Source organism: Nicotiana tabacum, chromosome 9 (genome assembly GCF_000715075.1).
Source record: "Nicotiana tabacum cultivar K326 chromosome 9, ASM71507v2, whole genome shotgun sequence".
NCBI classification, from domain to species: domain Eukaryota; kingdom Viridiplantae; phylum Streptophyta; class Magnoliopsida; order Solanales; family Solanaceae; genus Nicotiana; species Nicotiana tabacum.
Window position 1 is genome coordinate 11,648,112 of NC_134088.1, and position 27,873 is coordinate 11,675,984.

At 35.0% G+C, this 27,873-nt stretch overlaps 2 protein-coding genes and 1 pseudogene across 2 annotated transcripts; all 3 read right to left on the reverse strand.

Annotated features, from left to right (window-relative positions):
- Window positions 1–1,464: 1,464 nt before the first annotated feature.
- On the reverse strand, window positions 1,465–6,341 carry LOC107778027 (wall-associated receptor kinase-like 6; annotated as a pseudogene).
- Window positions 6,342–12,616: 6,275 nt separating this feature from the next.
- LOC107823096 (transmembrane 9 superfamily member 11) lies at window positions 12,617–14,923 on the reverse strand. Its single transcript, XM_016649693.2, has one exon. It carries the CDS (start codon window positions 14,745–14,747, stop codon window positions 12,774–12,776), a length of 1,974 nt encoding a protein of 657 aa, XP_016505179.1. The 5' UTR covers window positions 14,748–14,923; the 3' UTR covers window positions 12,617–12,773.
- A 4,067-nt stretch (window positions 14,924–18,990) lies between these two features.
- On the reverse strand, window positions 18,991–25,436 carry LOC107823007 (uncharacterized). Its single transcript, XM_016649588.2, has 8 exons — window positions 25,157–25,436; window positions 24,917–25,068; window positions 22,886–23,891; window positions 22,552–22,643; window positions 21,236–21,310; window positions 20,498–20,559; window positions 20,068–20,137; window positions 18,991–19,927 (listed from the first exon to the last, which is right to left on the reverse strand). The coding sequence occupies exons 1-8, from the start codon at window positions 25,293–25,295 to the stop codon at window positions 19,160–19,162; spliced, it is 2,364 nt and encodes a 787-aa protein (XP_016505074.1). The 5' UTR covers window positions 25,296–25,436; the 3' UTR covers window positions 18,991–19,159.
- Between the last annotated feature and the right edge of the window lie 2,437 nt (window positions 25,437–27,873).

Genomic DNA, 27,873 nt, shown 5'->3' on the forward strand with positions numbered 1-27,873 from the left:
TTGTCTCTGTTATTTCATCCCAACATTCACTTTTTTGATAGTTTTCCTGAGTTTAAAATTGAATATTCTTCGTGGCTTGAAGTCTGAAATTGTGATTTTTATATTGGTTATTTCTGAATCTTTTTTTTTTTTGTGTGTGTGTGGGGGGGGGGGGGGGGTGATTTCATTGCCACTTGCTGACGAGAAAGCCCAATTGGTTTGGGGGGGTGGGGGAAGGGGGATCCAGCTCCCTAAGGTTGTCCAAAGAAAAATGGTTTCCCATAAGGTGTTTGCTTAAGTGCCTGAATGAATTATTTAGCTCTGTGAAGTATTTTTCACCTGTCATATTGATTCAAGATGGTTAAAATAGCTCACTTTGACTGCAGGATTGCACTTTCTTTGGACCGTATTTGAGTTGTTCATTGTCCAATTGAGAATATCTATCCTTTAGCTGTTTCGGGTTAACCGAAACTTCCAGTATAAACTGCCATTGTCTGAAATCTGAAATGGAACCTTGTTCTACGGCTGAACCTAACATGATCTCCATGTAGAACATAAACATCTAAATTCATAATCACTTAACACTATAATATATGTTTAAGAGTTGGGTAAGTACAGATATATAATAGTTCTCTGACTTCATAACAATTTGTAATGAATCAGAAATCAATTACACGTCAGTCTCAAACTAGTTGAGATCGGATACATGAACTATCTGTATCCTTTCGCGTACAATTTATTATATCTTAAGGTAAGCTGAATTGACACTGGTTATACTCTACGTATACGCAGAGTTAAAGGGCAGAAGATAATAAACCAAAAAACCATATTAACAAATTATGTGGGACAGTATATACTAGCCAGTCTTAAACTTCCACACCCTTAGCGTTCAAGCGGTGGAAAAACACCTACATAAGCTTCTACTTCTGAAACCCCATATGTAGTCAAAATCCTAATTCTTCTTGTCGTCCGTCGACAAGTTAGTTTCTAGAATCCTTCACCTACATATTAGTATGGAGCTTCCTCAGTATTATCACCTAATAATCATTTCATAAAACGATTACACGTGTTAATACATACATAAATGTACTAACATGACAAATATATTCCTAATTAGTTGATATCACCTATATAAATTTTTTTCTTCCATTGTGCCTAATCTTTAGTTTGCATGGATTCCAAGAAATTGTAGGTATTTCCAAACCATTTTCTTCCATGTGATTTTAGGTCTACCTTATCCCCCTTTTAGCACCATCGCTCACCATGCTTTCATACCTATGTACCGGTGCATCTGGAGGTCGACGCAGGCAAACCATTGCAAGCAACCTTCTTTTGTTTCTATTAAAGTAGCTAGGTGCCAAAAATATAATAAACGATAATAAAAGAAAATCATAACAATTATCTTCATCGTAGTTACAACAAGTCAACAACTTAATATTATGGCAAGTCATTGCCTAATATTCATTTAATTATGTCTCAATGACATTACTTCAACATTACATGAAATAGAACTTGTAGTTGTAGAAATTTTAAACTTTCCTTTCAATCATAGTTCAGTTAATCATGAGACACTAAGTTCTGATTATCTTCTTCTGTACAATCAGATTTACAACTATACGAACTTTCACTTCTTGGAGAAATGTTATCTTGACAACACTCATCATGAGGTATATCTTGCCCCCTTTTTCTTAGTTGATCAAGCTCAGCTGCCACCTCCTTCATGCCTGGCCTTCTCTGTGCAGTGCATTATAATTTAAGCATCTCTTGGCAAGCTTAGCCACAGCAAGAATCACTTTTTCATCCTCAAGGTCTTTTATAATTTCAGTGTCTAAAATCTCAAAAATGAGATTTTGTTTCAATAATAATGTAAAGCGTTTGACCAAACCTGGATCTTCTATTATGTTTGAAGAGACAACTCTTTGGCTTGTCAGAAGCTCTGCAAGAACTACACCAAATGCATAGACATCACATTTGTCATTAAGTTGACCAGATCGAAAATATTGTGGATCCATGTAACCAAATGTACCACCTACTAGTGTTGTTAAATGAGTCTTGTCAACAGACAATAATCTCGAAAGTCCAAACTCAAAAACCACTGCTCTAAAAGCATCGTCTAATAATATGTTGCTTGATTTGATATCTCTGTGAAGAATAGGAGTAGAAGCACATGAGTGCATGTAAGAAATGGCCCCTGCTACTTCCGCAGCAATTCGCAAGCGATGGTCCCACGATAGTATTATTGTTGATGGTTTTGAGACAGTAGGATCAGAATTGTGACTACGGTTTCGATGAATATGGGATGACAAGGTTCCATTAGAGATGTATTCATAAACCAATAAAGGAACGTCAATTTCTAAACAACAGCCAAGTACCTATCAAAAATAGTAAATTTAAATATTACTCACTCCTTTTTAATTTATGTGGCGTATTTTGTTTGGACACAGTTTAATAACAAAAGAAAGACTTTTGGAATCTACTGTCTTAAACATGCCATGAGATTATAAAGGCATGCTATTAAGGTAAAATGAGAACTTTAACTTAGATTTTCAAATATAGAAAGATGTCATTCCTTTTTGAACAAACTAATAAGGAAATAGTGCCACAAAAAATGGAACAGAGGGAGTAAAAGTGTGATTAAATGCTGGGTTCATTTGTCGTTTGAGTTATCCTATGTGTTTAAAGTGTGTCTATTGAGTAATTTTAGATTGTTCATTAATTATAGTTTATGTAAATTGGTGTTTAAAAGTTGTTGTAGTAGGCTATATATATGTCAAGTCTAGTGTGTTGTCTTGTTAGAGTGGAGTATTTCCAATGTTATTAGTGTGTTTTACGTTTATCTCTCCATTTTACAGCCTCCTTGTGCCTTATAAATTTTTTATCCTTTGCATAATGTTATTCTCTTCTTCCATAATTTGTAGCAAGAGCCTAATTTAAATTCTAAAGCAGTACCTTGACAATGTATCTGTGATTTATCTGGGAGAGAATAAGTATCTCATTTATAAACTGTTCAATTTGATCTTCATCCATTTTATTGGACTTCTTCACAGCTAAAATGCTTCCATCTGATAACATTCCTTTGTAGACAGTACTAGCCCCTCCTTTTCCAAGTATTCGACTTTCATTGAAATTGTCTGTTGCTTTCTCCAACTCCTCTTTGAAAAAGAGCTTTAACAAAGAGCCACCACTACTTTCTTCACTAAAGGGAATACGTTGTCGCAAAAGCAATCCACCGTTCCTCTTGAAAAACTTTTGTTTAGCTTTCTTTTCTTCCCTCTTCTGAAGCCTTTTGCATAGCCAAAGACAAACTGCTATCAAGATTACAAAAGTAACTGCTGCTACAACATCTGCTTGTGAGAAAACCAATTTCATACAAAAGAAACATAAATCCATTTTTAGAACACCCTGAACTAGTGCTCCTCCTATTTTCTTCCATAATTTTCCAGGCCCTTTTGTAATTTTAAAACTTAGATTAAGATAAATGAGCTTCTAATATTCTTAAAGAGCAGTTAGCTAGAACAAATGTAAGTATAAAGTTCTTAGTCAGGTATAACAGTTCAAGGAGTAATATGTCTCAAACAAAAAGTTACGGAAAGCATAATTTACTTAACAAAAAGAAAAATAAGAACAAAAAAAAGGACAAAGAAGAGAGTTATACAATACCTAAGAAGAGTTGTATAGTCAGCATAAGTTTCACATCATTTGGGTCACAAAGGAAACTGCCAGGAGTATTTATGCAGCGAGCATCATTGGGATATGAATGCTTCCCTTGTTGACTTGCACACTCTTTGATGTCTGTGGAAATTAACATCAAGTCAAAGAAAAATAAGAAAGAGATACAACACAATGAATGGCTCAAAGTTCTTTGATCTCGTTATCAACAAGCTTGATCAATGGTCTAATTTTATGCTTGTTTTTACTCAAGGGGATAAGGGAAGGGAAAGGAGGTAAGACGATAGTGAGAATTGAACCCTCAGCTATTATATGATAAATTCTCACTGGTACCATTGGAGTACAAGCCTTGGTAGTAGTTTTATGTTTCTTTCAATTAGTGAAATAAAAAAGAGTTTAACTTCTGTACACTGACAGTGTAGAACTTTTTACACTTTTAGGTCACCTAAAAGATAACTGTAAGTAATTATCCATAAAGAGCGAGATTAGTTACCTGAAAAATACGACATGTTACGTGCTAAAACAATACTTGATATCATTTATGTGTCTTAGTTTGATTGACCAAGAAGTTTAAAAGTATAAGGAATACTTTTGAATGTCGTTGTTTTAAACAAAAGGTGTATATATCATGCCAAAAGTATCCCTTGAATCATGTGGTCTTACACATTCTATTACATTCCTATGAAGGAGTGTTATTAAGGGGTATAAATATATATACTGGAATTAAAAACTTTACTAAACATAGAAACCAGGATCTAGTTACTTAGCTACGAGTTTGTCTAAACCTAGTAGCTTTGGCTTAGAACCTGTATGTGTGAAAAGCGCACTAAATGAATACAAAAAATAAATCTTAGACCCAGTAAACTAGATGACATGCCGTAGAATCTTAAATTCGAACCCATAAAGTTCATATCATGGATCTATCTCAAATAGAAATGCGACGTTCTCTTTGAAATAGATTAAAAAGAAAGACACATAAATTAAAATGGCGGGGGTAATATATAAGTTAGATCCAGATAAAGATGGACACGGGAATTAGTACCTTGGCATCCATTAGGGAGGTAAGGGTTGCCTTGATAACCAGGAGAGCAATTCCATCAATATCCCTCAGTAGGTCTAGTAGTGTCATCAACGCACCTACTGTTCTTTCCGCATGCATATTTTGGCGTTCTGGTGGCTTTGTTGCAACTAACACTGCCAATTACCCAGTTCACCGCCTGCCTTGCCTTCCTTTATAATAATCATCTTTTTTGCACTTACCAAGTAATTGAGAGAATTCAGATTCAGCAATGCCTTTTTCCACAACTAAGAAATAGGTGCAATTGCTAGATGTCCATGATGTTTTCTCCGTGTTCATTGTTTGTATGGAGGCAAAGAGAATTCTTGGCATTCTTGAAAAAGCAGACTGACAACAACCGTTATTCCCAGTGCAATAAGTTGATGAAGCTGAAGATGAAGCATTACTGGAGTCATAGAGCAGTGAACCTGTAACGTAAAAACACTTTTTGAACCACTTTTGCTACCACCTTAGATAATTCCCTTATGTTAAGGGAATTCAACAATTTATAATATATATACCCAAAAAAGTGTAATTTTACCCTACTTGCACAATATAATTTTCTGATGAAAGAAATTCATATAAATCGTTTACTTACCTTTAGCTCCACCACTGTCGCAGAAAGAAGCACATCCACTTACAATATTGTCTTGGCGTCTACTACTGTTGTCTAAATCTTTGATATAAGCATAAATATCACACCCAATGGCTACTAAATTATTCTTGATGGAAACACTGAAATACTCATGGATGGATTTTCCCGTGCTGTATTCATCACCGTAAATGTTCTTTCCAGATGATTTGTTGTAGGGGTAAGGACTGAAAGGAATAACAATCGTGATGGTGTCCATGGATATGTGTTTCACAGATCTATCATTAAGACCACGACTAAAAGCAGTGTTGTTATTGCACCTCACTTCGAATTGTTCATCAAAGTAACACCCTTTTCCTATCCCAAATGGATAAGGAATGGTTAAGTTGCCGCATCTTTCTGGGCAGCCAGGCTTTGATGAAGATAATATTGCTGTTGATGACCATATTCTTATTGCTGAAATTTGTGTTGTTTCTTTAAAAAGCAGGCCAATAAGAAGAATAAAAAATGACCACATGGTGGTAATCTGCACCTTCGTATATACTACGTGCCTTCTTTGGTAGAATCATATATTATAATGGCAAAAGTTCTGGAAACCCCAGTTTCCACAAAAGAAAAAGAAGAAAAAGTCTTTACAAGTGGAAAATATAAGAATAGCGCCAGCCTAGTGATCAATAAAGGTGTCGAGAACCATGAGGTCACAGGTTAAAATCCTAGGCAAAAAATACTAGGTGATTTCTTCCTATTTATCCAAACCTTGGTGGATAGAGTTACTTCGTACTTGTTACTTGTAGGAGGTAGGTGGCGGATAGCCCGTGGAATTAGTCAGGTGCACGCAAATTGGCCGAGATACCATAGTTATAAAAAAAAAAAAAAAGGGCAAAATTAGTACACCATCTTTGGACTTAGACTCAAATGAATCCATGTCTTTCACATGGAGCACCTTTACACCATCTTTGGACTTTAACTCAAATGAATCCATGTCTTTCACATGGAGCACTTTCAGTATGTGGATGTTCTCTCTTCTACTTTTCTTTCTTCTTTTGTTTTGTTTGGTTTTGGATCTTTATATATGGAATAGTTGTTTCTGCTATTTGCAATCTGTAAATAGAAAGTGAAACTCATGTCTGATATTTTATTTTTTTTAATCCCATGTGGATAAAAAAATTAAGTTATTTGGATCAAACCTATCTTTTTATGGCTCGCTTATGTTATAAATTATTTTAACGAAAAAAGGTCAAAATTACCACAGGACTATTGGAGTTGGTACAATAATACTCTCCGTCCACCTATTTTGTAAAATTTATTCTCACCGTTATCTTTTCAGCTCAGGACTACCCTTATGACTAACAACCCTGTTTGGTAAAAAAAAGAAAAATTAAATTAATTTCACGTGTCATCGTCTCATTAATCTAACTTAAACCCACCCCAAATTAAAATAAACCCACCCGCTTCCAAAGAACTGTCAAGAAAAAGGGTTTGGGGGGAGGGGAGGGGAGGGGAGGGGAGGGGGGGGGTTATTCCAAGAAGATCCACCAAATAATTGGGGGGAGGGGGGAGAGATTGATAAGGTGATGCATTTGTTTTAGAAGAAGATGACGCTTGCAGAAGGAGAACAGCAATAAAAGTTAGTTTTTTTTGGATGTGGGTGAGTTTATTTTAATTTGGTTGGGTTTCAAGTTAGTCCAATGAGACGGTGACACGTGAAAATTGATTAAAGTTTTTTTTAAAACCAAACAAGGTTGTTAGTCATAAGGGTAGTCTTGAGCCGAAAAGAAAACGGTGAAGGTAAATTTTGCAAAATAGGTGGACGGAGAGTATTATTGTACCAACTCCATAGTCCACGAACAGTTTTAGCCCTTTTCCGTTATTTTAAATATCTATTTATATTCGATATGATTGCGGCAGAATTTTTGTGCGATCAGTTAGCTTCAATATGCGTTTCGATTCATCATTGTTGGATCGAGCTGAATTTATTACAGGTAGTTTCTAACATCCTATTCTTAGTTTAAACAGTAGATCGTGTCGGCTAGACTGTAACTGTAAATTTTGAGTCAAAATGAACAGTAGCTAGTTCTCTGGAATAATCTTATTCTTATTCTTTACTTGTTTTGTCATTGCTATTGTTACTATTGTTTTTCCTTGTTTGATATTATTGTTCTTTAAAATTTTGACACAATGACAATCAATCCGCAATTTATATGTTACATACATAACTCAAAAGATCCTCCAACTTATGAACTCAAGTAATAATGTTTCTGAAGTATCCGTCCAAAGCTAGAAATCTGCAGCATCTTTTGTCCACGGGCGGATTTAGGGGCGGAAGGGCCTTCGCCGAAAAATTACACGGTATATATAAGGTAAAATCTGATTTTTACTTCTGTATATTTGTTTTGAATCCCCTTTATACCGCCCAAAAGCATAGCTTAGTGGTCAAGGGGGTTCAAAACTTTTGTAAGATCATTGGTTCAATTCCCACTAATTACAATTTTTTAACTTTTTCCGTTTTTGAACCCCTTAGCGAAAATCCTGCCTCCGCCGTTACTTTTGTCTTGCCATATCAAACCATACAATGACCAACTTATTCTTCTAAGCTAATCTATTTTTCCCTTCTACTCATGGAGAGTTAAGCGCACTCACGAATGGTATAAATACGACACTTGCTTTGGCATTGCTCATATCAGTGGACAGTGGCTTATATCTATGTGGATCTTACCAAAAAAGATTAAGTTATTTCAGAAAATATATTCAATTAATCCCATCTCTTTTACCCATTAACATCTTAAAAGTTTTCATAAAACTTTTATCACTTAGTTTTGAACTTTTTGGGACTTAGCGCAAGAAAAGTGATTACTAGCAACTGAAAAACTAGTCCCTAAAAATCTGATTCATGGGTCCATAGCGACCAAAATATTTTGTCGCTACATATGTTGTAGGCTCCGCTACTAGAAGTCAATATCGACAAGGTTCAAATAACTGGTTCCTCAAGCCCAGTGAAATTCTACTAGTGGGGTCTGGAGAGGGCAGTGTGTAAGCAGACCTTACCCCTATCTCGAGCGATAGAGAGGTTGTTTTCGATAGACCCTCGGCTGAAGAAGACGAAAAGAGACAGTATATCAATACCATCAATAAACCTTAGAAAGCAATAACAGCATCACAAGAACATGGACGAAAAGCAAAACAATAATTAGTAGATAAAGCTCTGCAGATTTTTAAGAACACGTTTTTTTCAACCCTAAAAAGCCTTTAAGGACAAAAACTAAGGTGGCAGGGCATGAGCATTATTGATCCCTAAATTGTCTATTTTAAGCTATAAGAAAATTGCTTTCTAGCATTCCACGTTTAGTAATGAATTAATATTCCTTGTCCCTACCATATGAGCATGATTGTCAGCTAGTAGATACCTTATAGAATTAGTCGATATATAACTGGCTCAAATATTATAATTCTAAACAAATAAATAAATAGAATTAAATGCTTTAAAGGTTAACAAATTAAGATACTATAAAATTATTTGTCAAATGTTATCTTGATGCCATAGTGTTTTTTTTCTCTTTAAATTGTGGTAAATATCTTAGTGGTAATGATACAACACTATCCTCCCCAAACTTCACTTGTGGGATTATACTAGGTTGTTGTTATTGTTGTTGTTGTTTATCTTAGTCGTAATGATAGTTTAATTGTGATGTATCTCTATGTGTCTGGGTTATTTTCACCTGTCAGTTTTACTTGTCATGTTTGGCTTTTTCACACTTCTTATGAAAACGTTGAATAAAAAGGTTGAACAAAAGGATAATTTGACTAAATTGTTCTCATTTATTCTTTTATCTCAATTTATTACTATTCTTGCTTTCATTATATTAATCTCTCTCCACTTTTATCCGAGTAAGTTAAAGGTGAACAAAAAAATTAATTCTTTTTTAATTTACGAAAATAACAAATATCTTGGACCAATTATTTTTAATAACTATGACCATTAAGAAAGATCGGAGCGAGTAATTTGTTGTTAATATATAAGGGAGCTCTTGCGCACAAGTATGCTTTCTGTTTTAGATGGCACCATTTTTAGAGGTGTGTATTTCAACCAGCTATGCAGAGTTGTTTATGTTTATATATATATATATACACCAAAGCGCACTACCACCAATACATTTGACAATAATGTGCTTTTCAATAATTTTACCGGTAATAAAGGCGCAGCTCGGTGCACAAAGTATTTTGTATTCACACGGAAGAAGGGCTGCACCCTAATCAAGTGTTAATGGCTGCTTCCACGACTTGAACTGTTGACCTATAGATAACTTTAATGTTGCTCCGAGACCCCTAATATCTTGAGCAATTGCTGCTGTGTGATAACTAAGCTCAAAGAAAGTGGTTTGTACACTTGGAAGATCTATGGTGGTGTGCCCATTGGTCTGAGCATGTCACTACCAAACAGTCACTTTTGTGTCATTTTATTTAGATGTTGGCCACATTTTTCAACATTAGACCAGTTATCTGAAATTCGAAAGTGGCCATACACGGTTTGAAAATTCAACATTCAAAGCCAATAATCAGACCACAATTTTAATTTTAAAAATGTGACCAATTTCTAAGTATAAGGCCACAGAAGTAATCACCAGCTGTAATAAAGCACTATCGACTATGTTGTGGTCTCCGCCCTTATTAGTAGTAGCGACCACCAAGTAACTTCCAGCTAAAAAAAAATGGATAAGTTATCCGATTCGACCCATATTTAATACGGATAAAAAATGGGTTAACCGGCGGATAATATGGATAATTATATTATTCATAACTTCTTGCATATAATCACTTTTGGAAGAATTCTTGTTCTCCCAAACTTGAGGAACCTCTAATTTGAGATTTTACAAATGTAAAAGTTAAACCCAATAGTTATCTATTTAGAAGATTTTCTAAATGGATAATATGGTTCTTATCCATATTCGACCCGTTTTTTAAAAGTTTATTATCTAACCCATTTTTTAGTATGGATGGTTAACTATTTTCTTTTAACCATTTTGCCACTACTAGGCATGAGCATGATTGTCACCTAGTAGATACCTTATGGAATTAGTCGAGATATGAACAAACTGGCTCAAACAATATAATTATTATAATTCTAAACAAATAAATAAATAGAATTAAATGCTTTAAAGGTTAACAAATTAAGATACTATAAAATTATTTGTCAAATGTTATCTTGATGCCATAGTGTTTTTTTTCTCTTTAAATTGTGGTAAATATCTTAGTGGTAATGATAGTTAAATTGTGATGTATCTCTATGTGTTTATTTTTACCTGTCCGTTTTACTTAGGAATTTTTGGCTTTTGCACACTCCTTATGAAAACGTTGAATAAAAGGATAATTTGACTAATTGTTCTTGTTTGTTATTTGATCTCAATTTATTACTATTTTTGCTTTCACTATATTAATCTCTCTCCACTTTTATCCGAGTAAGTTAAAGGTGAATAAAAAAATTAATTCTTTTTTAATCTACGAAAATAACAAATATCTTGGACCAATTATTTTTATTAACTATGACCATTTTCAGAAGTGTGTATTTCAACCAGCTATGCAGAGTTGTTTATACTTTTTATATTGTACAAAAGTGCACTACCACCAAAACATTTGACAATAGTGTGCTTTCCAATAATTTTACAGTTAATAAAGCGCAGCTTGATACACAAAGTATTTCGTATTTACCCAGGGTTTAAGGAAGGGCCGCACCTTAAGGGTGTGATGTAGACAGCCTACCCTAATACAAGCGTTAGTGGCTGCTTCCACGACTCGAACCGCTGACCTATAAACAACTTTAGTGTTGCTCCGAAACTCCCCTAATATAACTAAGCTCAATAATAGTGGTTTGTACACTTGGAAGATCTGTGGTGTTGTGCCCATTCGTCTGAGCATGTTAAGCGTTAACACTACCAAACAGTCACTTTTGTGTCATTTTATTCAGAGGTTGGCCACATTTTACAACATTAGACCAGTTATCTGAATTTCGAAAGTGGCCATACACGGTTTGAAAATTCAACATTCAAAGACAATAATCAGACCACAATTTTAATTTTAAAAATGTGACCAATTTCTACATATAAGGCCACAGAAGTAATCACCAGCTGTAATAAAGCACTATCGACTATGTTGCAGTCTCCGCCCTTATAGTAGTAGCGAACACAAGTAACTTCGTGTTGTAAAATGACAGACAGGTAATAAAACATCATATGTACGAAGAAAGTGCAACTCAAATAGAACTTTATCTGGAAAAAAGTAGAAGTGCCCAGTTGGATCATTAATTCGTAGATGGATAACCTCTAGAAAGGATCTCCCTTTAAAGGAAAATAAATACCGTTGTACCTACACTCGGACTAGAGCCCTTATTCTAGGTCGATCTACCACCAATATATTCTACATAAACTTGGCTCCAACACTGGAACGAACCTGCTGTGAGAGATTTATTAACCCAGAACAAAGGGCTCTTGGTGAGCCTAGTGGAAAAGTAGAGTTAATTTCTGAAGAGATTGTTTGATTGGGAAACAAGTTATTCCATGATTAATTATTTCGAGATTAGTTATCCCACCCTCTCACGGGGATAAAAGAATATTACAATACCTCGATAACTAAACCCGAAATTAGTTATACCACGATTTTATCCCAACCAAACATGGGATAAATTCATCTCAAATTTAATCCCGTGATTAATTATCCATTATCCCTCGTAGTGATATCAAAGGAGAAAAGCGCAAAAAAAGCTCTACTCTAAGGTCCGTTGGGGCTTTAAGCGCAAAGCGCAAATAAAGGGTGAGCTTTAACGAAAAAAGGCGTAACTGGAGAAAAAGTAAAAATATGTATATGTAGTCCAATGCTAATAATTATAAGCATGAATAACAAATATATGACAAAGAAATTGGAAAACAATTACGATAAAGTGAAATATAAATTATTTAATATCGCCTTTTCATGATTACACTCATTGTCAAGGAATATTATGCCTTGGAGCCTTGATGAGATACTAAAGCACCCTCAAAGCGAGGCGAAACGCTCAACATATTTTGAGCCTTGCTTTAGGGCTTAAGCGCCTCTTTGACAACACTGAACCCTCGTACCAAACGAGCCCTAAACGGTGACTCAAGTTCCTGTAATTAAACAGTAAACTCACTTATGGAGATTGTGGGTCTTCTTGGAGATCATGAAAAATTAGGTTCAGTAAATTTTCAAGTAAAAGATAACATTTTAAAGCATAGAGCACAACCAATATGCATTCTACCAACCAATGAAGCTACAGTGACTATCATGCAGGCATTTTCAACATTAAAGAATTTAACAAAACTTGAGGAGTTTATTGCCTTTATCTTCCAAATATCCTACAAAATGACAATAATATGGCAACAACAAGAATGACCTGGACATCTGCATCTGTTTCTTGAATAGTTGTTTTTTAAATGCTATCTCTTTCTTTCTGCCCGAAAGACTTCTTCAATCCAGCTTCACTGAAGAGAACAAGTAATGTACAAACCAGAAAGAGGAAAGGAACCCGACTGTGCCTGTCGCGAGCATGATGGCCAAGACCATGAAGAGGGAATATCCGAGGTAAAGGGTGGCGGAAACAGGGCCGCTCAAACTCTTAAGATCGAAGATTAGATAGTTAACGGAGTACAGGAAAATGTATATAGCAACTGATCCAGAAGCAAAGAAAGATTTCCACCACCATTTCCAGTCCTCCACACAAAGATGCATGTAGGTCAGAACAAGAGACACCTCGGCACAAACGACGACAAGGAGGATCATGACAATGAGGAGGAAACCAAAGACATAGTATACACGACCCATCCAAAGACTCGACATGATGAAGAAGAGCTCGATGAAAAGAGTACCGAAAGGAAGGGTACCTGCACCCAAAACTAAGAGCCAGGATGGATACTTTTGTGGGGGGATTTCACGCGGGATTTGGTTGGTTCGGACAGGATATTCAATGTGAGGAGCCCTCGCCCCAAAATAACCACCGAGCAGGGTTAGAGGAACTGAAATGCAGAACCAAAGTAAAATGAGGACGACAAACAGAGAAAATGGAATGGCCCCTGTGCTGTGACTACCCCATAGCAGGAAGTTCAATGTGGTTAGAATGAAAAAAGCAATTCCGGGGAAGAAACAAGCAGCTTTCCATGAAACTGAAACCCAGCCCTTGTGATTGCCACAGAAGATTGTCCTCCAAAGACGAACAGCAACATAACCAGCTACAACCCCAAGAATCATATAGAAGAATAGCATGCCTGTAATCAACGTTCCACGAGAAGCTGGGGACATAAATCCGAGGGCAGCAAACATGATAGTCACAACACCCATCCCTAGGATTTGAACTCCGTCACCAACCATCACACACAAAAGTGCTGGATTACTTGGAGACCTGAAAACATCACTCACTACGAGTTTCCAACCGGATAACTCCTCGTTCATTTGGGCTTGAGCCTCTTTGTCGAGTTCCTCATACCTAGTCAGATCCCGCCTGACGGTTCTCAAGAAGATTACGAGCACGATTCCAGCCAAGAAAGTGATCACCATAAGTGAGTTAAGGATAGAGAACCAGTGCACCTTTGCACCTTCCATCTTCAAATAAGCATCCCATCTTGACGGCCACTTGATATCACTTTCCACAAAGTTCACCTCATAAGTAAAAGACACAGGCTCATTTTCTTTAATAGCCATGGCGACTGTTGTAGGATCGCACTTAATTGGAGTCGGGTACTTATTGTACAGTTTCAAGTTCTTGGCTGAATCAGGGGTATGCTGGACACTACAAGGAACAACCTCAAACCCAACAACTTCGTAACCAGGTGCCTCCGATCCACCATTTCCAATCGTCGAGATCACCTCAGCTGCATCCCCAGTACCCATCACCCGAGCCACATTGGTCTCCTCATACTTATGAACAAGAACAGTAAACTTCAAGTGATTAAACACATAATATGTATCTTGAATCTTAATCCCAACAGGATAACCCGTCCACCTCAAGAAATAACCTTCCTTCCTCGTATAACGAATAGCAGGCAAATTATCAAGAATCAAATTCACTTGATACATCTCATCAATCCTCTTCTTTAAAAGCTTAAACTCCTCACCAGACAAAGGTTTAGTTTGACACAAGAAAATCTCGGTCTCATTCGTATACATCTTAAACCTATAAGGAGAATTCTCAATCCTATCACCCATAAGAAGCTCACCAAGATTCTCAGCACTATCTTTAATACCCTCTAATGGTTTACAAAAAGGCAAGCTATAGTAACTATAAGGCAACTCAGTGTCAATTGAGGTCAATGAATTGACTTTAACATTCAAGAAATCACCAACCCCATATTTGTGAGGGTAACTACCAGGCAGATAAAACCCATGACCCAATTCAAATACCAAGCAGATTAACAAAACACAAATCTTGAATTTGTCTAAAGATCTCATTTTTAGTTGTTTCTTGATCAGATCTGTAGGTAAAATGGCAAGATCAAGTTTTCAAGTGGGGTTTTACACAAGATTCAAGATTCAGTCTTATAAACAAGAACATTTACAGAAAAAGAAAATGATAAGGAATATTAAAGGTTTAGATGAAAAATGCAGAGATCTAACTCACCTCCAAAAGGGTTTCTGAGCAGAGATTGTGGAGCGACAGAAGAAGAAGAGATCTGTAAGTCAAGAATTTATATGAGCAGAGATTGAGGGCCCACTTGTAAAATGACTGACCTATGTCCTAATCAATAAAATGAAGATTCCAGTCATCTAGTGGGCATTTGGACATTATATTGTTTGTAAATATAAATAAATAAACAAAATTATTCATAAAACAATATTTGGACAAATTACATTTAATATTATAAACTTCAACTAAGTTAAATTTATATTCAAATACAATTTCAATTTCTAAATAATTGTCTGTAACTGCAACTTTGGAAAATTGCTTTTTTTTTTCAATTTAGCTAAATATTAACTGTTGAAAAAGAAAAACATAGCTAAATATTATATTGACCATATACAATAACAACAACAACCCAGTAAATAAATACATAAAATTATTCACAAAACAATATTTTCATTTACAAATTAGATTTAATATTATTTAAATTTCAACTTAAATTTATATTCAAATACAATTTCAATTTCTAAATAATTGTTTGTAACTGCAACTTTGGAAAATTGTTTTTTTTTCTTCAATTTCAGCTAAATATCAACTGCTGAAAAAGAAAAACAAAGCTAAATATTGTATTGATCATATACAACAATAACAACAACCCAGTAAAATCTCACTAGTGGGATTTGGAGAGGGTAGAATGTACGCAGACCTTACCCCTACTCCGAAGGGGATAGAGAGGCTATTTTCGGGAGACCCTCGGCTTAGAGACAATAAATCTGTGACAACAAAACCCGAAAAATAATATCAGCAACGTGAGAGACAACAAATAAATGGAAAAGCAACAAATATTATGTAAAAGTGTGAAACACAACATAAATCACTAGCAGGGCTAGATAAAACACTATCACACTCGTCGGTATAAAGAGGGAAACCGAGACAAAGGGGAAAACCGCTCGACTACCCTTAACCTGCAACCCTAATGCTCGACATCCACACCTTCCTATCAAGAGCCATGTCCTCGGAAATCTGGAGCCGCACCATGTCCTGTCTGATCATCTCGGCCCAATACTTCTTAGGCCGCCCTCTACCTCTTCTCGTACCTGCCAAAGCCAACCGCTCACACCTCCTAACCGGGGCATCTAGGCTTCTCCTCTGCACGTGCCCGAACCATATAAGTCGCGCTTCCTGCATCTTGTCGTCCACTGGAGTCATGCCCACTCTCTCCCGAATATCTTCATTCCTAATCTTATCCAGCCTAGTGTGCCCACACATCAATCTCAACATCCTCATTTCTGTTATTTTCATCTTCTGGATGTGATAAAATTATTGACCATGTAGATATGTCTTATTTGATGTGATAAAATTATCTAGACAGAAATAGGCCCCTAGAGGAGGGAAAACCATGTAAAATATGTGGGGAACTTGGATGGTATTGAAATGTTGTATATAAGTGAGGTGGCAAAGAATTGCAATCACTAAACTGTAAGTTTTATTTTAAAAGTTTTCATTTGTTTATATTTCAAAGACAATTAGATAAGATTAAAAAATAACCACATTCGCTAGAAGATACAAGTAGCATGTATGGAGGATAAAATGAGAAAATGTCACTTGATATGGTTTGATCATATCATGCGTCGACCTACAGATGCATCGATTTATAAATATGAAAATATGGTGAATGAGGTATTAAAAAGGGACGAGGTAGACCCTAAAATCACATGAAAATAAATTATCTATAAAAAAATACAAATCCTTGAAATCAATGTTGGCTTAGCCATATTGATAGAGCACAATGGAAGAGAAAGATCCATATATGCAATATTCACTAGTTGGATAGACTTGGTAGAGACTTTCAAATTTCAATATTATTATTATTATTCACGTTCACTTTTTTTAATTTTGATTATGATGATGATATGAGTTGAGCTTAATGAAAGATACGAGGATTCTTATTGTCGACCCTAACTTGTTTGGGATTGAGACATTATTGTTGTTTATCTTCCACACTCTCATTTTCTCTAATCATATTCATAATTACTTAATGTGTTATGAATACATTGAATGTGTATTCCTAAATATTCTTATGCATTGTATCATCCAAATCTTAAATACGTCACTTATGCTCTTGTAACTTTCGCATCCATATAAATAGAATATTTTTGATCCTGTAAAAGAAACAAATAAGTGAGATTACTACAAGTAAAGTTTCAAAGATAATTGACTTTTGGCGTAAAAATTTGGGAGGCGTAAAAAGGAAATACGACAGACACATGAATTGAAATAAACTAAACGGAATGCTGCTTAGATATTGCAATAGCTCGATTTTGATTGTTTATCCTTTCCTGCGCTTGTTTTGTGTTTAAATAGCTATACTATATTATTAAAAGCACGAAGACCCTTAGCGAAATGTCGTTCGCCTTTTTTGCCCTTTAAAAATAGAGTTCACAATGAATAAAATAGTCATTTTATTAATTTTCTAATATTTAGGATTTTAAAATCAACTAAAACTTTAGTTATTATAATAGGAAATCCCAATATTTAAGATATTAAAATCAACTAAAATTTTCCTTTTATAATTTAAAATCCTAATATTTAGGACCAAATATAAGAACTAATTCTGACATTGAAATACGTTTTAGGAATTCAAATTTCAAAGTATTAATGTCCCGCCACTAAGCATTAAATTGGGATTCTAGACATTAAAGGCAAAAAAAAATGAGACCAACTATTACTACTTTTTAATTTGAAGAAAAAAACTACTATTATTAATTCTTCTTTTTATTTCTAAGTACTATCGATATTCTAAAAGTCAAGCTAGATGAGAATTAGAGTTAAAATAAGCCAATATATAATTAATATAAGGGAATTAATTTCTACTCCCTCCATCTCAAAAGTTATTTATCGTAATTCTAAAAATAGATATTTCAAATTATTTGTCATTTTAAAAGTAATTCAAACTAATTTGTTTTTGTTATATTCTTAGTAGTAATTGTTCTTGAAGATGGAGATGATACATAAATTAAGTAAATGTTCAACGAAGAGATATTTATTTATGACATAATAAGGGTTAAATAGTTAAAAAAATCCTTTGAAATAATATTTTCTTTAGGTGTTTGTAATAGAAATACGATAAATAGTTTAAGACAAAGGAAATATTTATTAGTAATCAAGGGCATTTAAATAGGTAAAAAATGGTGAACTTATTAGTTATATGAAACATTTATTTTAACAACAAGAACGTAACTCCAATCAAACAAATAATTGATCAATGTCAGAAATCATATCAATTGGTAAATAAAACGATTACATTTACAGATGTTAGTACTGAAGTTGCACTAATCAATAAACTCATGAGTTTACTAGCAAAATTAACTAAGTTCTGGTTGGTGGAATTGTATTTTCTAAAAGATGAAGACAGTAAATTTTATTTATATTTGACATAAAAGAAAAAAATAGAAAAAAAAATTATAACTCACAAAGTTAAAATCATGTATCAAAATTATTTAAAATCGAAATAACTCACAAAGTTAAAACCATGTATCAAAATTATTTAAAGTCGCCAATCGAAAGCTATATTTTTTAAATATAAAAGGACTAAAAACAATTAACATTAGATCTTTGTTTAATTTTAACTATATGTATTGTGCACAACAACAAAAATGTACACGGATCTATCTATCTATCTTATTTTAATAAGAAAAATATATTATGCAAATTAAAATAGAGGAAGTAATATTTATATTTTCTAAATTTAGCATTCATTGATACAAGTACACGCGCAAAGCGCGTACCATAAAGCTAGTACTGAATAAATGAGTAAAAGTAGATAACAAAAGGGGCTACGTAGATATCCGACCAGCTACAATTTGAATAGAAGAAAATGAACTTAAGGGACATATAACTCAAATAGTATTTGTAACGAACTATAAAACCAATTTCCAAAATCGATCTCGTTAAGAGGAAAAAAGTAGTAGCAGAAAGATTAATTCCCCATTTGGTGTCTCTAGATCCAACCTCTAACTCAGCTCTTTAGGCCTTGTGCAATGTACAGCTTCATTCCATCAAGAACATGAAAACTTGAGACCTAATTATGATTTATTCTCCAGAAACGTAGTTAGGCACTTATAGGTTTCAGGACAACTTACAAAGTTTTAACTAATATGTCCAATCAAAGTAGAACAAAGCAATAACATAATCTACATCATGATGGGAATAAACATTTTAGTAGTTGAAAGATGATTAATGTTTATCTAACTTTGGCACCTAATCCTTGTGATTTAGGGCGTCTAACAGCAACTAATGGATTGACTATGCCTTGTGAATTTTTCCCAAGTCCCGTGCCTTCAACAAACCCCATCTTTGCCATCATCTTTGATCCAAATCCCTTTGTATGCATCTCAAATCCTGCAAATCCAATAGATGACTCCTTCCTTGAGGATTTTGCACTTCTACCGACTACTTCAGCACTCCGAACAGCTGATTTGGGTAGAAAATCCTTCTTTGCTGATCCACTACTTGTTTCTGGGATTTCAGCTCCCAATCCAAGAGCTTTTGGCCGCTGGCGCGCTTCAATAGGCTCTGATATACCCTGTCCATCTTTTCCTAAACCTCTACCTTCTTCATAACCCATTTTTGCCATCATTTTCGAGCCAAAACCTGTGGTGTGCATCTCAAATGCACCGTATTCGATTGAGTTGGTCACAACCTTCATTTCATGGAAGCTGTTGGTTGTCTCGGTTGTTTCAATAGGTTTCTCCTCAACTGTCTCAGAACGCATCATACCACTTGAAATAAAGGAGACAGGAAGAGAGGCATAGGAGCCTGTTTTCTGATCCCTTCTTTTCTTACTGCTGTCTGTACGTGCACGTGGATTTACAGAGGTTTTAAACAATTTGCTTGGGCCAGATTGTCCACCACTACCCATCGAAGACTTCTTGGCTGCATATCCATCCTTTCTCTGATTTTGTATACCGGTGACTGTGAAATCAGAATCCTCGTCACCAGCTCCTATCAACTGAATGTTCAAAAATGGAGATCCCATCGTCAGACAGAAACAGGGGTCTTTTACAAATGTTCAGACCAAATGAAAGAAATGTATTATGTAAACCAAACAATTAAACTCTTCGACAGACTGGAGGCATTAAGTAACATAACCTTGTCCAAACGAATTTTATCACTGGCAGAAGGCATAGATGTATGATGTGTCTTGGTAACTGTCACAAACCTGAAAAAGTGGAACGGCGATGACTTGAATGAGTATAATTTTTTACGATACATGTCCAAAGCCTTCAAATCAAGTGGAGGTACAAGGCTCTTTATGATTTCACATCTTCTCCTAAAAACCTTTTCCAGTAGAAACACATCTATTTAAGGCCTAGAAAATAAAGAAATGTTGGAATATTGTGATCCTTTTCTTCTTAATTAAGAAAGTTTTGGAGCACCAGGAAATACATCTGCAGTTACACACTTAGGCTTTTATACATTCTTTACACGTTAAACGGAAAGTTCCCCTCCTGATCATCATTTAAAATCACTCTGGAAAGCCTAAAAAGGGGAAAACCATCATATGCACAACTTATCCTACCTCTTCTTGCCAGAACCTTGAGAAACGCTTCGCAATCGGTATATTGCTGCTACTCTCTGAACCTGTTCATGTTCAGCACTGAGTGTCAAAACAAGTGGTATATAGTACATTGAACTCATAGAAGACACTCGACTGAATGCCAATTAATTCCATCCTTTTGTAAGTTATTGTCATAGAAGTTGGTTCGCCTTAATTATTAAAACAATGTTTCATTTTCACATAAGAAAAAGCAGGACAAGATCAAATGAGTAATATCACTATCTAGCACATTTTTACAGCTTTTCAATACAAAGAAGAAGCTTTGCTGATACTAATATTGTCTCCCTTTTTGTCTTTTTGTTTTCTTGAGCCGAGGGTCTTTCGGAAACAGCCTCTCTACTCCTTCGGGGTAGGGGTAAGGTCTGCGTACACACTACCCTCCCCAGACCCCATTAGTGGGATTTTGCTGGGTTGTTGTTGTTGTTGTTGTTGTTCAATACAAAGAAGCAGCACCAGAAGAATTTAGAAATATCGTATAAGAATTTTTCTCTGTTATATGACTTTCTTCTAAATTATTTTCGACTATACATGAGATAATACCTACTTGAGAAAAACAGAAGCATTATCAAATTGGCACTTAATGGAAATTGTTTTCGAGATACGGTGAAAATAAAGATGAAAAGTTACTGGATTACACGTAGATAAGTAAAAGACATCTATTTCCTGAACATAGGTAGGAGTTAGGACAAAACACTATACCTGAGAACAATCACGTGAATGCATAGGTTGGAAAGAAAACATATCAGCTCCATCCAAAACCATTTGTTGCAGTTTCTACAATTTAAGAGTGAAAGGAAATTTCAATAAAAAAGGAAAGAAGATTATTGCTTTTGCATAAATCTAGTCAACATCAGTTTGATTTCTTTGATTTGATGCCCTGCATTTTAACTATGGTCTACGTCACTTGGGAGATAATGATTACAATCACAAAGCAACAAATGGGTTCCCAACCCAGTTCGATGTAAAAATATACGGAGGCCTGCAGGGGAAAAAGGCAGTTTCTTGGGCATAACAGCAGCGGCCATAAAAGTCTGAAAATCATCTACAAAATTAACGAACTTAAAAGGCAAAGATGGATGCTTGTCTTTGTTCCAGAGAAACTACCACAACGACCCAGCTACAAAAGGAAATCATATGAAAGGGGATATAAAATGACTCAATGATTATCCAACTGCAACTTAATTCACACCATTATCATCTGCTCGCCAAGCTGTTAAATCGACTACTGAAACGGACAAAACTATATAGAAATAGAAAGAGGAAAACATGAAGACACCAATCAACCAATCTACCAAAAAAGGTTATGCCTTCATGTCAGCATATAGGCGATCCTCATAGACCAATTGAGGAACGATGGTTCAGGAACTTCTCAATACTGATGTTAGAGAACTTCAGACGGTGACATTTTTTATCCTCATTAAAATATCATTTAGGCAAGAGAATGGTGTTTTCTATTCCTTATTCCTTTAGCTATTCAGCGAGGTACTTTCATTTCAAACTTTTTTCTTATCCTGAGTCTAGAACAGAAGAGAAGAGAAACTGTCTTAATTTAATTAGGAACCTCCTACATTTCCCAGCCTACAAGTATTTGCAGAAAAATTTGGTTATAACGCTCTGTAGTATATCTGGATTCACTTATGACCTAGTTTCGACTCACAAAGATATTAAACAAATTTAGCGAAATAGAAAGAAATCAAACAAATAAAATTTTGTATCTAATGCACCAAAAACCTTCGATGCTTTCTGCTAAGCCTTCTTATTTTCTTTATTTCTGGAAACAAAGTCCAGGATCATGATTTCAAATGCTTGTCATTAATTCCAGAAAAAGCTTTCACAGGCTACACCATATCCCAATATATTCTTCCATTATGTTCGAACCAATTAAAGAATCATAAGAGTTGTCAAAAAGAGGGATCTGCATAGGAGCAAAGCAGTTAACACAATCAAGTTGGTGGAAAGATTGAAGCCACAAAAGACTAAACATTGAGCAAAGGCAAACATTTTCAAGATCTTACTGAATTTATCTTCTGAAGATCAACACCTCGGCGGAGCATTCTCTCTCGACGCTTCAAAGCCATCATCTCCTTGCGATGTTTCTTCTTAGCACCTGAAAACATAAGCTAGGAGTATATACAGTGGAGTTGAAGGCACATGGTCAATACACAAAAAGAAGTGAACAGAGAAAATAATAACAAAAGCATGGAGTGAAAATTCCAGAGGAACGTTATCCTCTTGCAACCCAAGAGAGTAATAAGATATAAGTACTTTAAATTAATGGCTAAGCATAAGCAAGTTTACATGTGGACAAAGCATATTGTCTCAAGTTGGTGATGGGGCAGACATCTTTACCTGGAATCCTCCCGAAATGTTTACTCTTCTGAGACTCAAACGGCCAAGACTGAGGAAATTTGGCAGCATGTTTCTTTTTCCCTGAAACTGTTCTCGGATCCTTTACAAACATAAGGCCTTCCAAATCAGATCCCCGGACATGCTTGGAAGGAGTAGATTTCTGACCTCCTCGGTACTTCCTCTCTGTTTGAGGCTTCTTCTTCATTCCGTACTCCCTAGAAGCTTCCTGAAGATCAATCCCACCCAATTTTTCTACGGTTTCATCAAAGCTATCATCAGAACCGCTACTAGGAACTTGTCCAACCAACTGTTTAACATCAATAACATTGCTCATGCCACCAGTGCTTTCGTAATAATCTGCGGCAACCTCTTCGTCAACATCTGAATCACTATTGGATGAGCCATCACTTTCAGATGATTGGTCAGATTCTTCTGATTCTGAAGAGCAAGAACTTCCATCCTCAGATGAAATGTCTTCATCATCACCATTGCTTTCCTCATCAGATAAATCATGAGTATATAGCCTAAGCCCCCCAATAGACAAAAATCCCTCATTTTCCACAGGAGATGATGTCTCAGCTGGCAGGTCGTTGTCCATCTCGACATCAGCACCACCAGGGAAGTCGCCATCAGCATCCATATCCTCCTCAAAGGATGAAGACTCAAAAGAAGGATTTTCCTTCTCATCTTTGGACGACAATCCAACTCCTTCCTGTGTTGTTTCTGCATCATCATAGAATCCCAATCCTCTGTGTGAGCTCTCATCCATTGAGAAACCAGCACTGTAGTCTCCAGCATAGTCTACTTCACGAGAATCTTTAATCTGTCCAACATCTAGAGACAAAGGGGTTGTGCAATCATAAATACATCCCTCATTTTGAGGTTCCTTATTTGGGCCTTCATCTATGAAAGCAACAATCTGAGTTTCCTTCGTATCAACCAAAAGAATAGGCTGTTCTCGATCCAACTTGTCATCTTTTACTCCCTCACTAAGCACTGCATCTATCTGGAAAAAAAGAAATAGATAATATCATCAGCAAAATTTTTTGTAATTTTTATTTTTATTTTATGATAAGGAAATTGACCAACGATAAACAAATGTAAACAGTGGAAATGCATTCTGAAAATTGTTACAATATTGTCAGGAAAATACCCTCGAAAATGGATAAATAGCCCACAACCGAATTCCATACTCGATCAACTTGAGGAAATGCTAATCCTTAATACATACTGGGCAGATAGTTAAGCAGAAAAAAATTTATAACGCTAAAAAGAGTCTTACCATCCAAATCCATCAGAAAAAATAATTAGAAAATCCAATTTCCTAGTCCTTTTTTCTTATCATGACCAAATTTCCCGTCTTTAGCCCATAACAACAGGGATCAAGCAAATATTTGATTAAAATCCAAACTATTAAACTAGAATTGGCGTTCAGAAATAAATTATTAAACCATTCTTCAATAAAAACTCAATCTTTGACAATTAAAAAACCTAAAAAGGATAAGTTATATGCACTGACGGTGTAAGATCTATATAAGAGAGACTATTAGGTGAGAATATGTTTTAGTCATGTTAGCGCTTTCGCGTCCTATGTTTGTTTAACATCCTATGTCTTATAGGAGTTGTTTAGTCTTTCAAAAATTTAGAAAGTACAATGAACTTCTAGTACTTTTTACTTTTATTATTACTTTGTTTTGTATATTATTGGCCTGAGATGAGTTTATATGAAGTATCATGATCAGCGAGGATTCATAAAGCCGATCCCGACCTGTTTGGGACTGAAGCTTAGTTGTTGTTGTTGCACTATTGGTGTAAAATTTCTTTACGCGTGATAGCAGGTTAGTTACCATCTTTAATATTTATCAAGAGGTTTAAATGTAATTACCTAATAAGTGACCTGACTTTGCAAATAGTTTTTGCACCGTTAGTTCATAATACTTGAACTTTAACCTATCCATTCCTATAACCCTAGCAACAGCTACACATCATCACATTTATAAATAAAAAAAACACAAAGAAAACAAAACATACCACTGAATCTGCAGAAGGGTATATATAACGAATCTCATTTCCTCTACTTTTCTTTGATTCGCTCTTTGAACTCGAAGCATTCTTCGAGCTGCTAACAGCTGTATTATTACGATCCCTTGAATTACTTCCATTTCCACTCTTCAAATTCCTCCCTAAATTCCCAAATTAAATAAATAAACAATTACAGTTTAAATTCAAAAGTATATACAAATGATTCAGAAAGAAAAAAAAAACAAGAACCTCTTGAAGGAGGAGAATTGTAAACGGCCCAATCAGATAAGACTCCGCCTTCAACGAACAAGCCCCGGCCCGAATAAGATGGGTTCCTGGGCTTTCGGGTTTTGGCTTTATTGGAGCTTTTTCTGTTTTTTCCTCCCATTTTTTGTACGTCGGCGAACGCCGTGAACGACGGAGAGAGATAGCGGAGCTCGGAGATGAGTTTTTTGATCGTAGATTGAAGAAAAGGGTAAAAGAGGGTGAAGAGGTTGGATTCAGTGTGATGAGGTGTTCGTCTTCTTGTGTGAGGTTGATCTGAAAATGCCAAATACATAAACAGCCCCTTAACTTGGTATCGTTTTTCACCTAGCCCCCTCAACTATGCCTCGCACCTATTGGCCACCTGAATCAATTACATAATGTGCCTATTGAGCACAATTCACTCATATTTTTAAAAAACTAGAGCGCGTGTTTTTAATGTTGTTTAAGATGACTTGTTCAACATGCCATCGACGAGACCGTAACCAAGGCATATTGACACGCAAATAAAAAATACACACTCTAACTTTTCAAAGGATGTGTGAGTTGTGCACAATAGGCACGTTATGTATTTGATTAAGGTGGCTAATAGATCTTAGATAGTTGAAGGGGTTAGATATAAAATGGTGTCAAGCTTAAGGGGATTGTTTTATGTGTCGCCATCTGAAATGTTGTACATTTTTATTTGGGATAATTAGACTTTGATATCCCTTATGTAGAAAATATAATCCAGATTTCAAGACCACAACATAATTTATTTAGAGATATAGATTAAAAAGTAAATCTAGTTCCAAGATCTAGAAAGTTGTGAATACAATTAGTGAAGCTAGATCGAGATGTGGAATATCTATGAACTACTTTTAGAACTATATTAATCTCGAATATGGAGTAATAGTTTAAATGTAATATAACACATTGTTGCTTGAATAGCTTATACTATTCCCCCTTTATTGAGTAGGGTTGGAATAGTATAAATGTTAGTTGTGGGTGTTATATGTAAATAGAGAAAGAAGCAAATATGATCGGAAGGAATCTTCTCCAAGATATGCTAACATTCTTCGACTGTGAAGTTAGCACGTCTTAAAGTAAGCATAAAATATCAAATATGTGAAGCCATAGAAGAATATTTGAAGCCAAAAAAAAAGGAGGGGGGGGGGGGGGTGTTCTTGAGGTAGTAGGAAATGGTTAGCCTCGACACTACAGTCATTTAGAAAATAACACTAATTCCTTTCGTGTCACTATTTTATTATTAGTCAGTCATTAATTTTTTTTAATATTTATAAAATAATTTAACTTTAAACTTTTCATTCTAACGATACATTTAAAATCACAAATTCTAAAAAATAAATCTTAAATTCTATGCTCAATCAAATAACGTCATAGGTGAATGTATACCATTTCGTTTCCGAGAACATTGGAGCTATGATTTTATTTTGAAATGGTTTTAGATATTTCCTTTTGATAATTAACGAATAGCACGTGAAGTCCAATTGAGAATCAAAGTAGTGGTATACCCAGTTTATGACATTTTTATCGTTAAACTACGTTTCTATATGCACATTATCTTACATAAACTAATTAGGGTGTTTGGCTAAGCTTATAAGCTGGTCAAACTGGCTTATAAGCAATTTTTGGCTTATATACGCGATTGGTAAAATTAAAAGTGCTTATAAGTTAAGTGCTTATAAGCCAAAAGTCATAAGCTGGTCTCCTCCAACTTATCAAATTTCAGCTTATAAGCATTTTAGGTTTGACCAAGATATTTACTATTTTATCCCTAAAATACTTTTTTTAAAACAAAACTCTTCATATAGTCAGTTCTTCAGCTGCTTATTATTAATTCAGCACTTTTATCAAATACATAACTGCTTATTTTTTAAATCAGTTTCAACACTTAAAAGTGTTTTTCAGCACCTAATGCTTATCAGCTACTCTAAATCAGCTAAGCCAAACGGGCTCTAATTAATCTCTTAGAAGCGCATGAAGGGCAAAAAAATGTTGGTTCCGTACACTATCATGTACATCTCAAGCTATCACGCCATAATAAAACTAATCAACCAAATAATATGTTCATAAATATTCAGTAGTACATGGATTATTTTTTGTTGAGTGTTTGATTCGTTACACTAAACTTGAATATATATATATATAATATCATTTAAACTAAAAGGCAATAAATTTATAATTATACGTTTCAATGCTTGACCTTTATAGGCTTTTAGGGAAAAGATAACGATAATTTTATCCTTTTAGTGCTTTATCCATGTATAATATATACATAGATAGTTATTCCACGTGTTTGGTGATATAAAATAATACACCACACAGCATAAACTATTTTACGTTGGAAATTAAAATAATATATCTGTATATATTAAAAGTGAGAATTCCAAAACTTAAAAGTTAAATTACCTAAATATCCTTCTAAATAAGTTAAATACCCTACTTATTAAGAAAATTATAATATAATTTAAATATATTTATAACTAATAATATCTATTCAAAATTAAGGACAATTGAGAGTTGATCTACAACAATCGTGATGCTCTGACCTAGAGCTCATGCATGGAGGAATTTTCTAGAAGCAAACGATAGAAGAGAGGAAGAAGAAAGCTTTCTCATTAGCTTGAAAGAGTACAAGTGAGTTGCCTTTATAGACCCATACACACGTGACTATCACGTGTCTTTAACCACCACTAACA

What these genes read in the sequence shown, in the direction of transcription:
- LOC107823096 (XM_016649693.2), bottom strand. Translation starts at nt 14,747, where the DNA reads ATGAGATCTTTAGACAAATTCAAGATTTGTGTTTTGTTAATCTGCTTG.
- LOC107823007 (XM_016649588.2), bottom strand. Translation starts at nt 25,295, where the DNA reads ATGGGAGGAAAAAACAGAAAAAGCTCCAATAAAGCCAAAACCCGAAAG. An exon ending in CAATTCTCCTCCTTCAAGAG is followed by an intron (nt 25,069 to 25,156) that starts GTTCTTGTTTTT and finishes TTGGGAATTTAG; the next exon opens with GGAGGAATTTGAAGAGTGGA. An exon ending in ATCTTCAGAAGATAAATTCA is followed by an intron (nt 21,311 to 22,551) that starts GTAAGATCTTGA and finishes CTTAAATTGTAG; the next exon opens with AAACTGCAACAAATGGTTTT.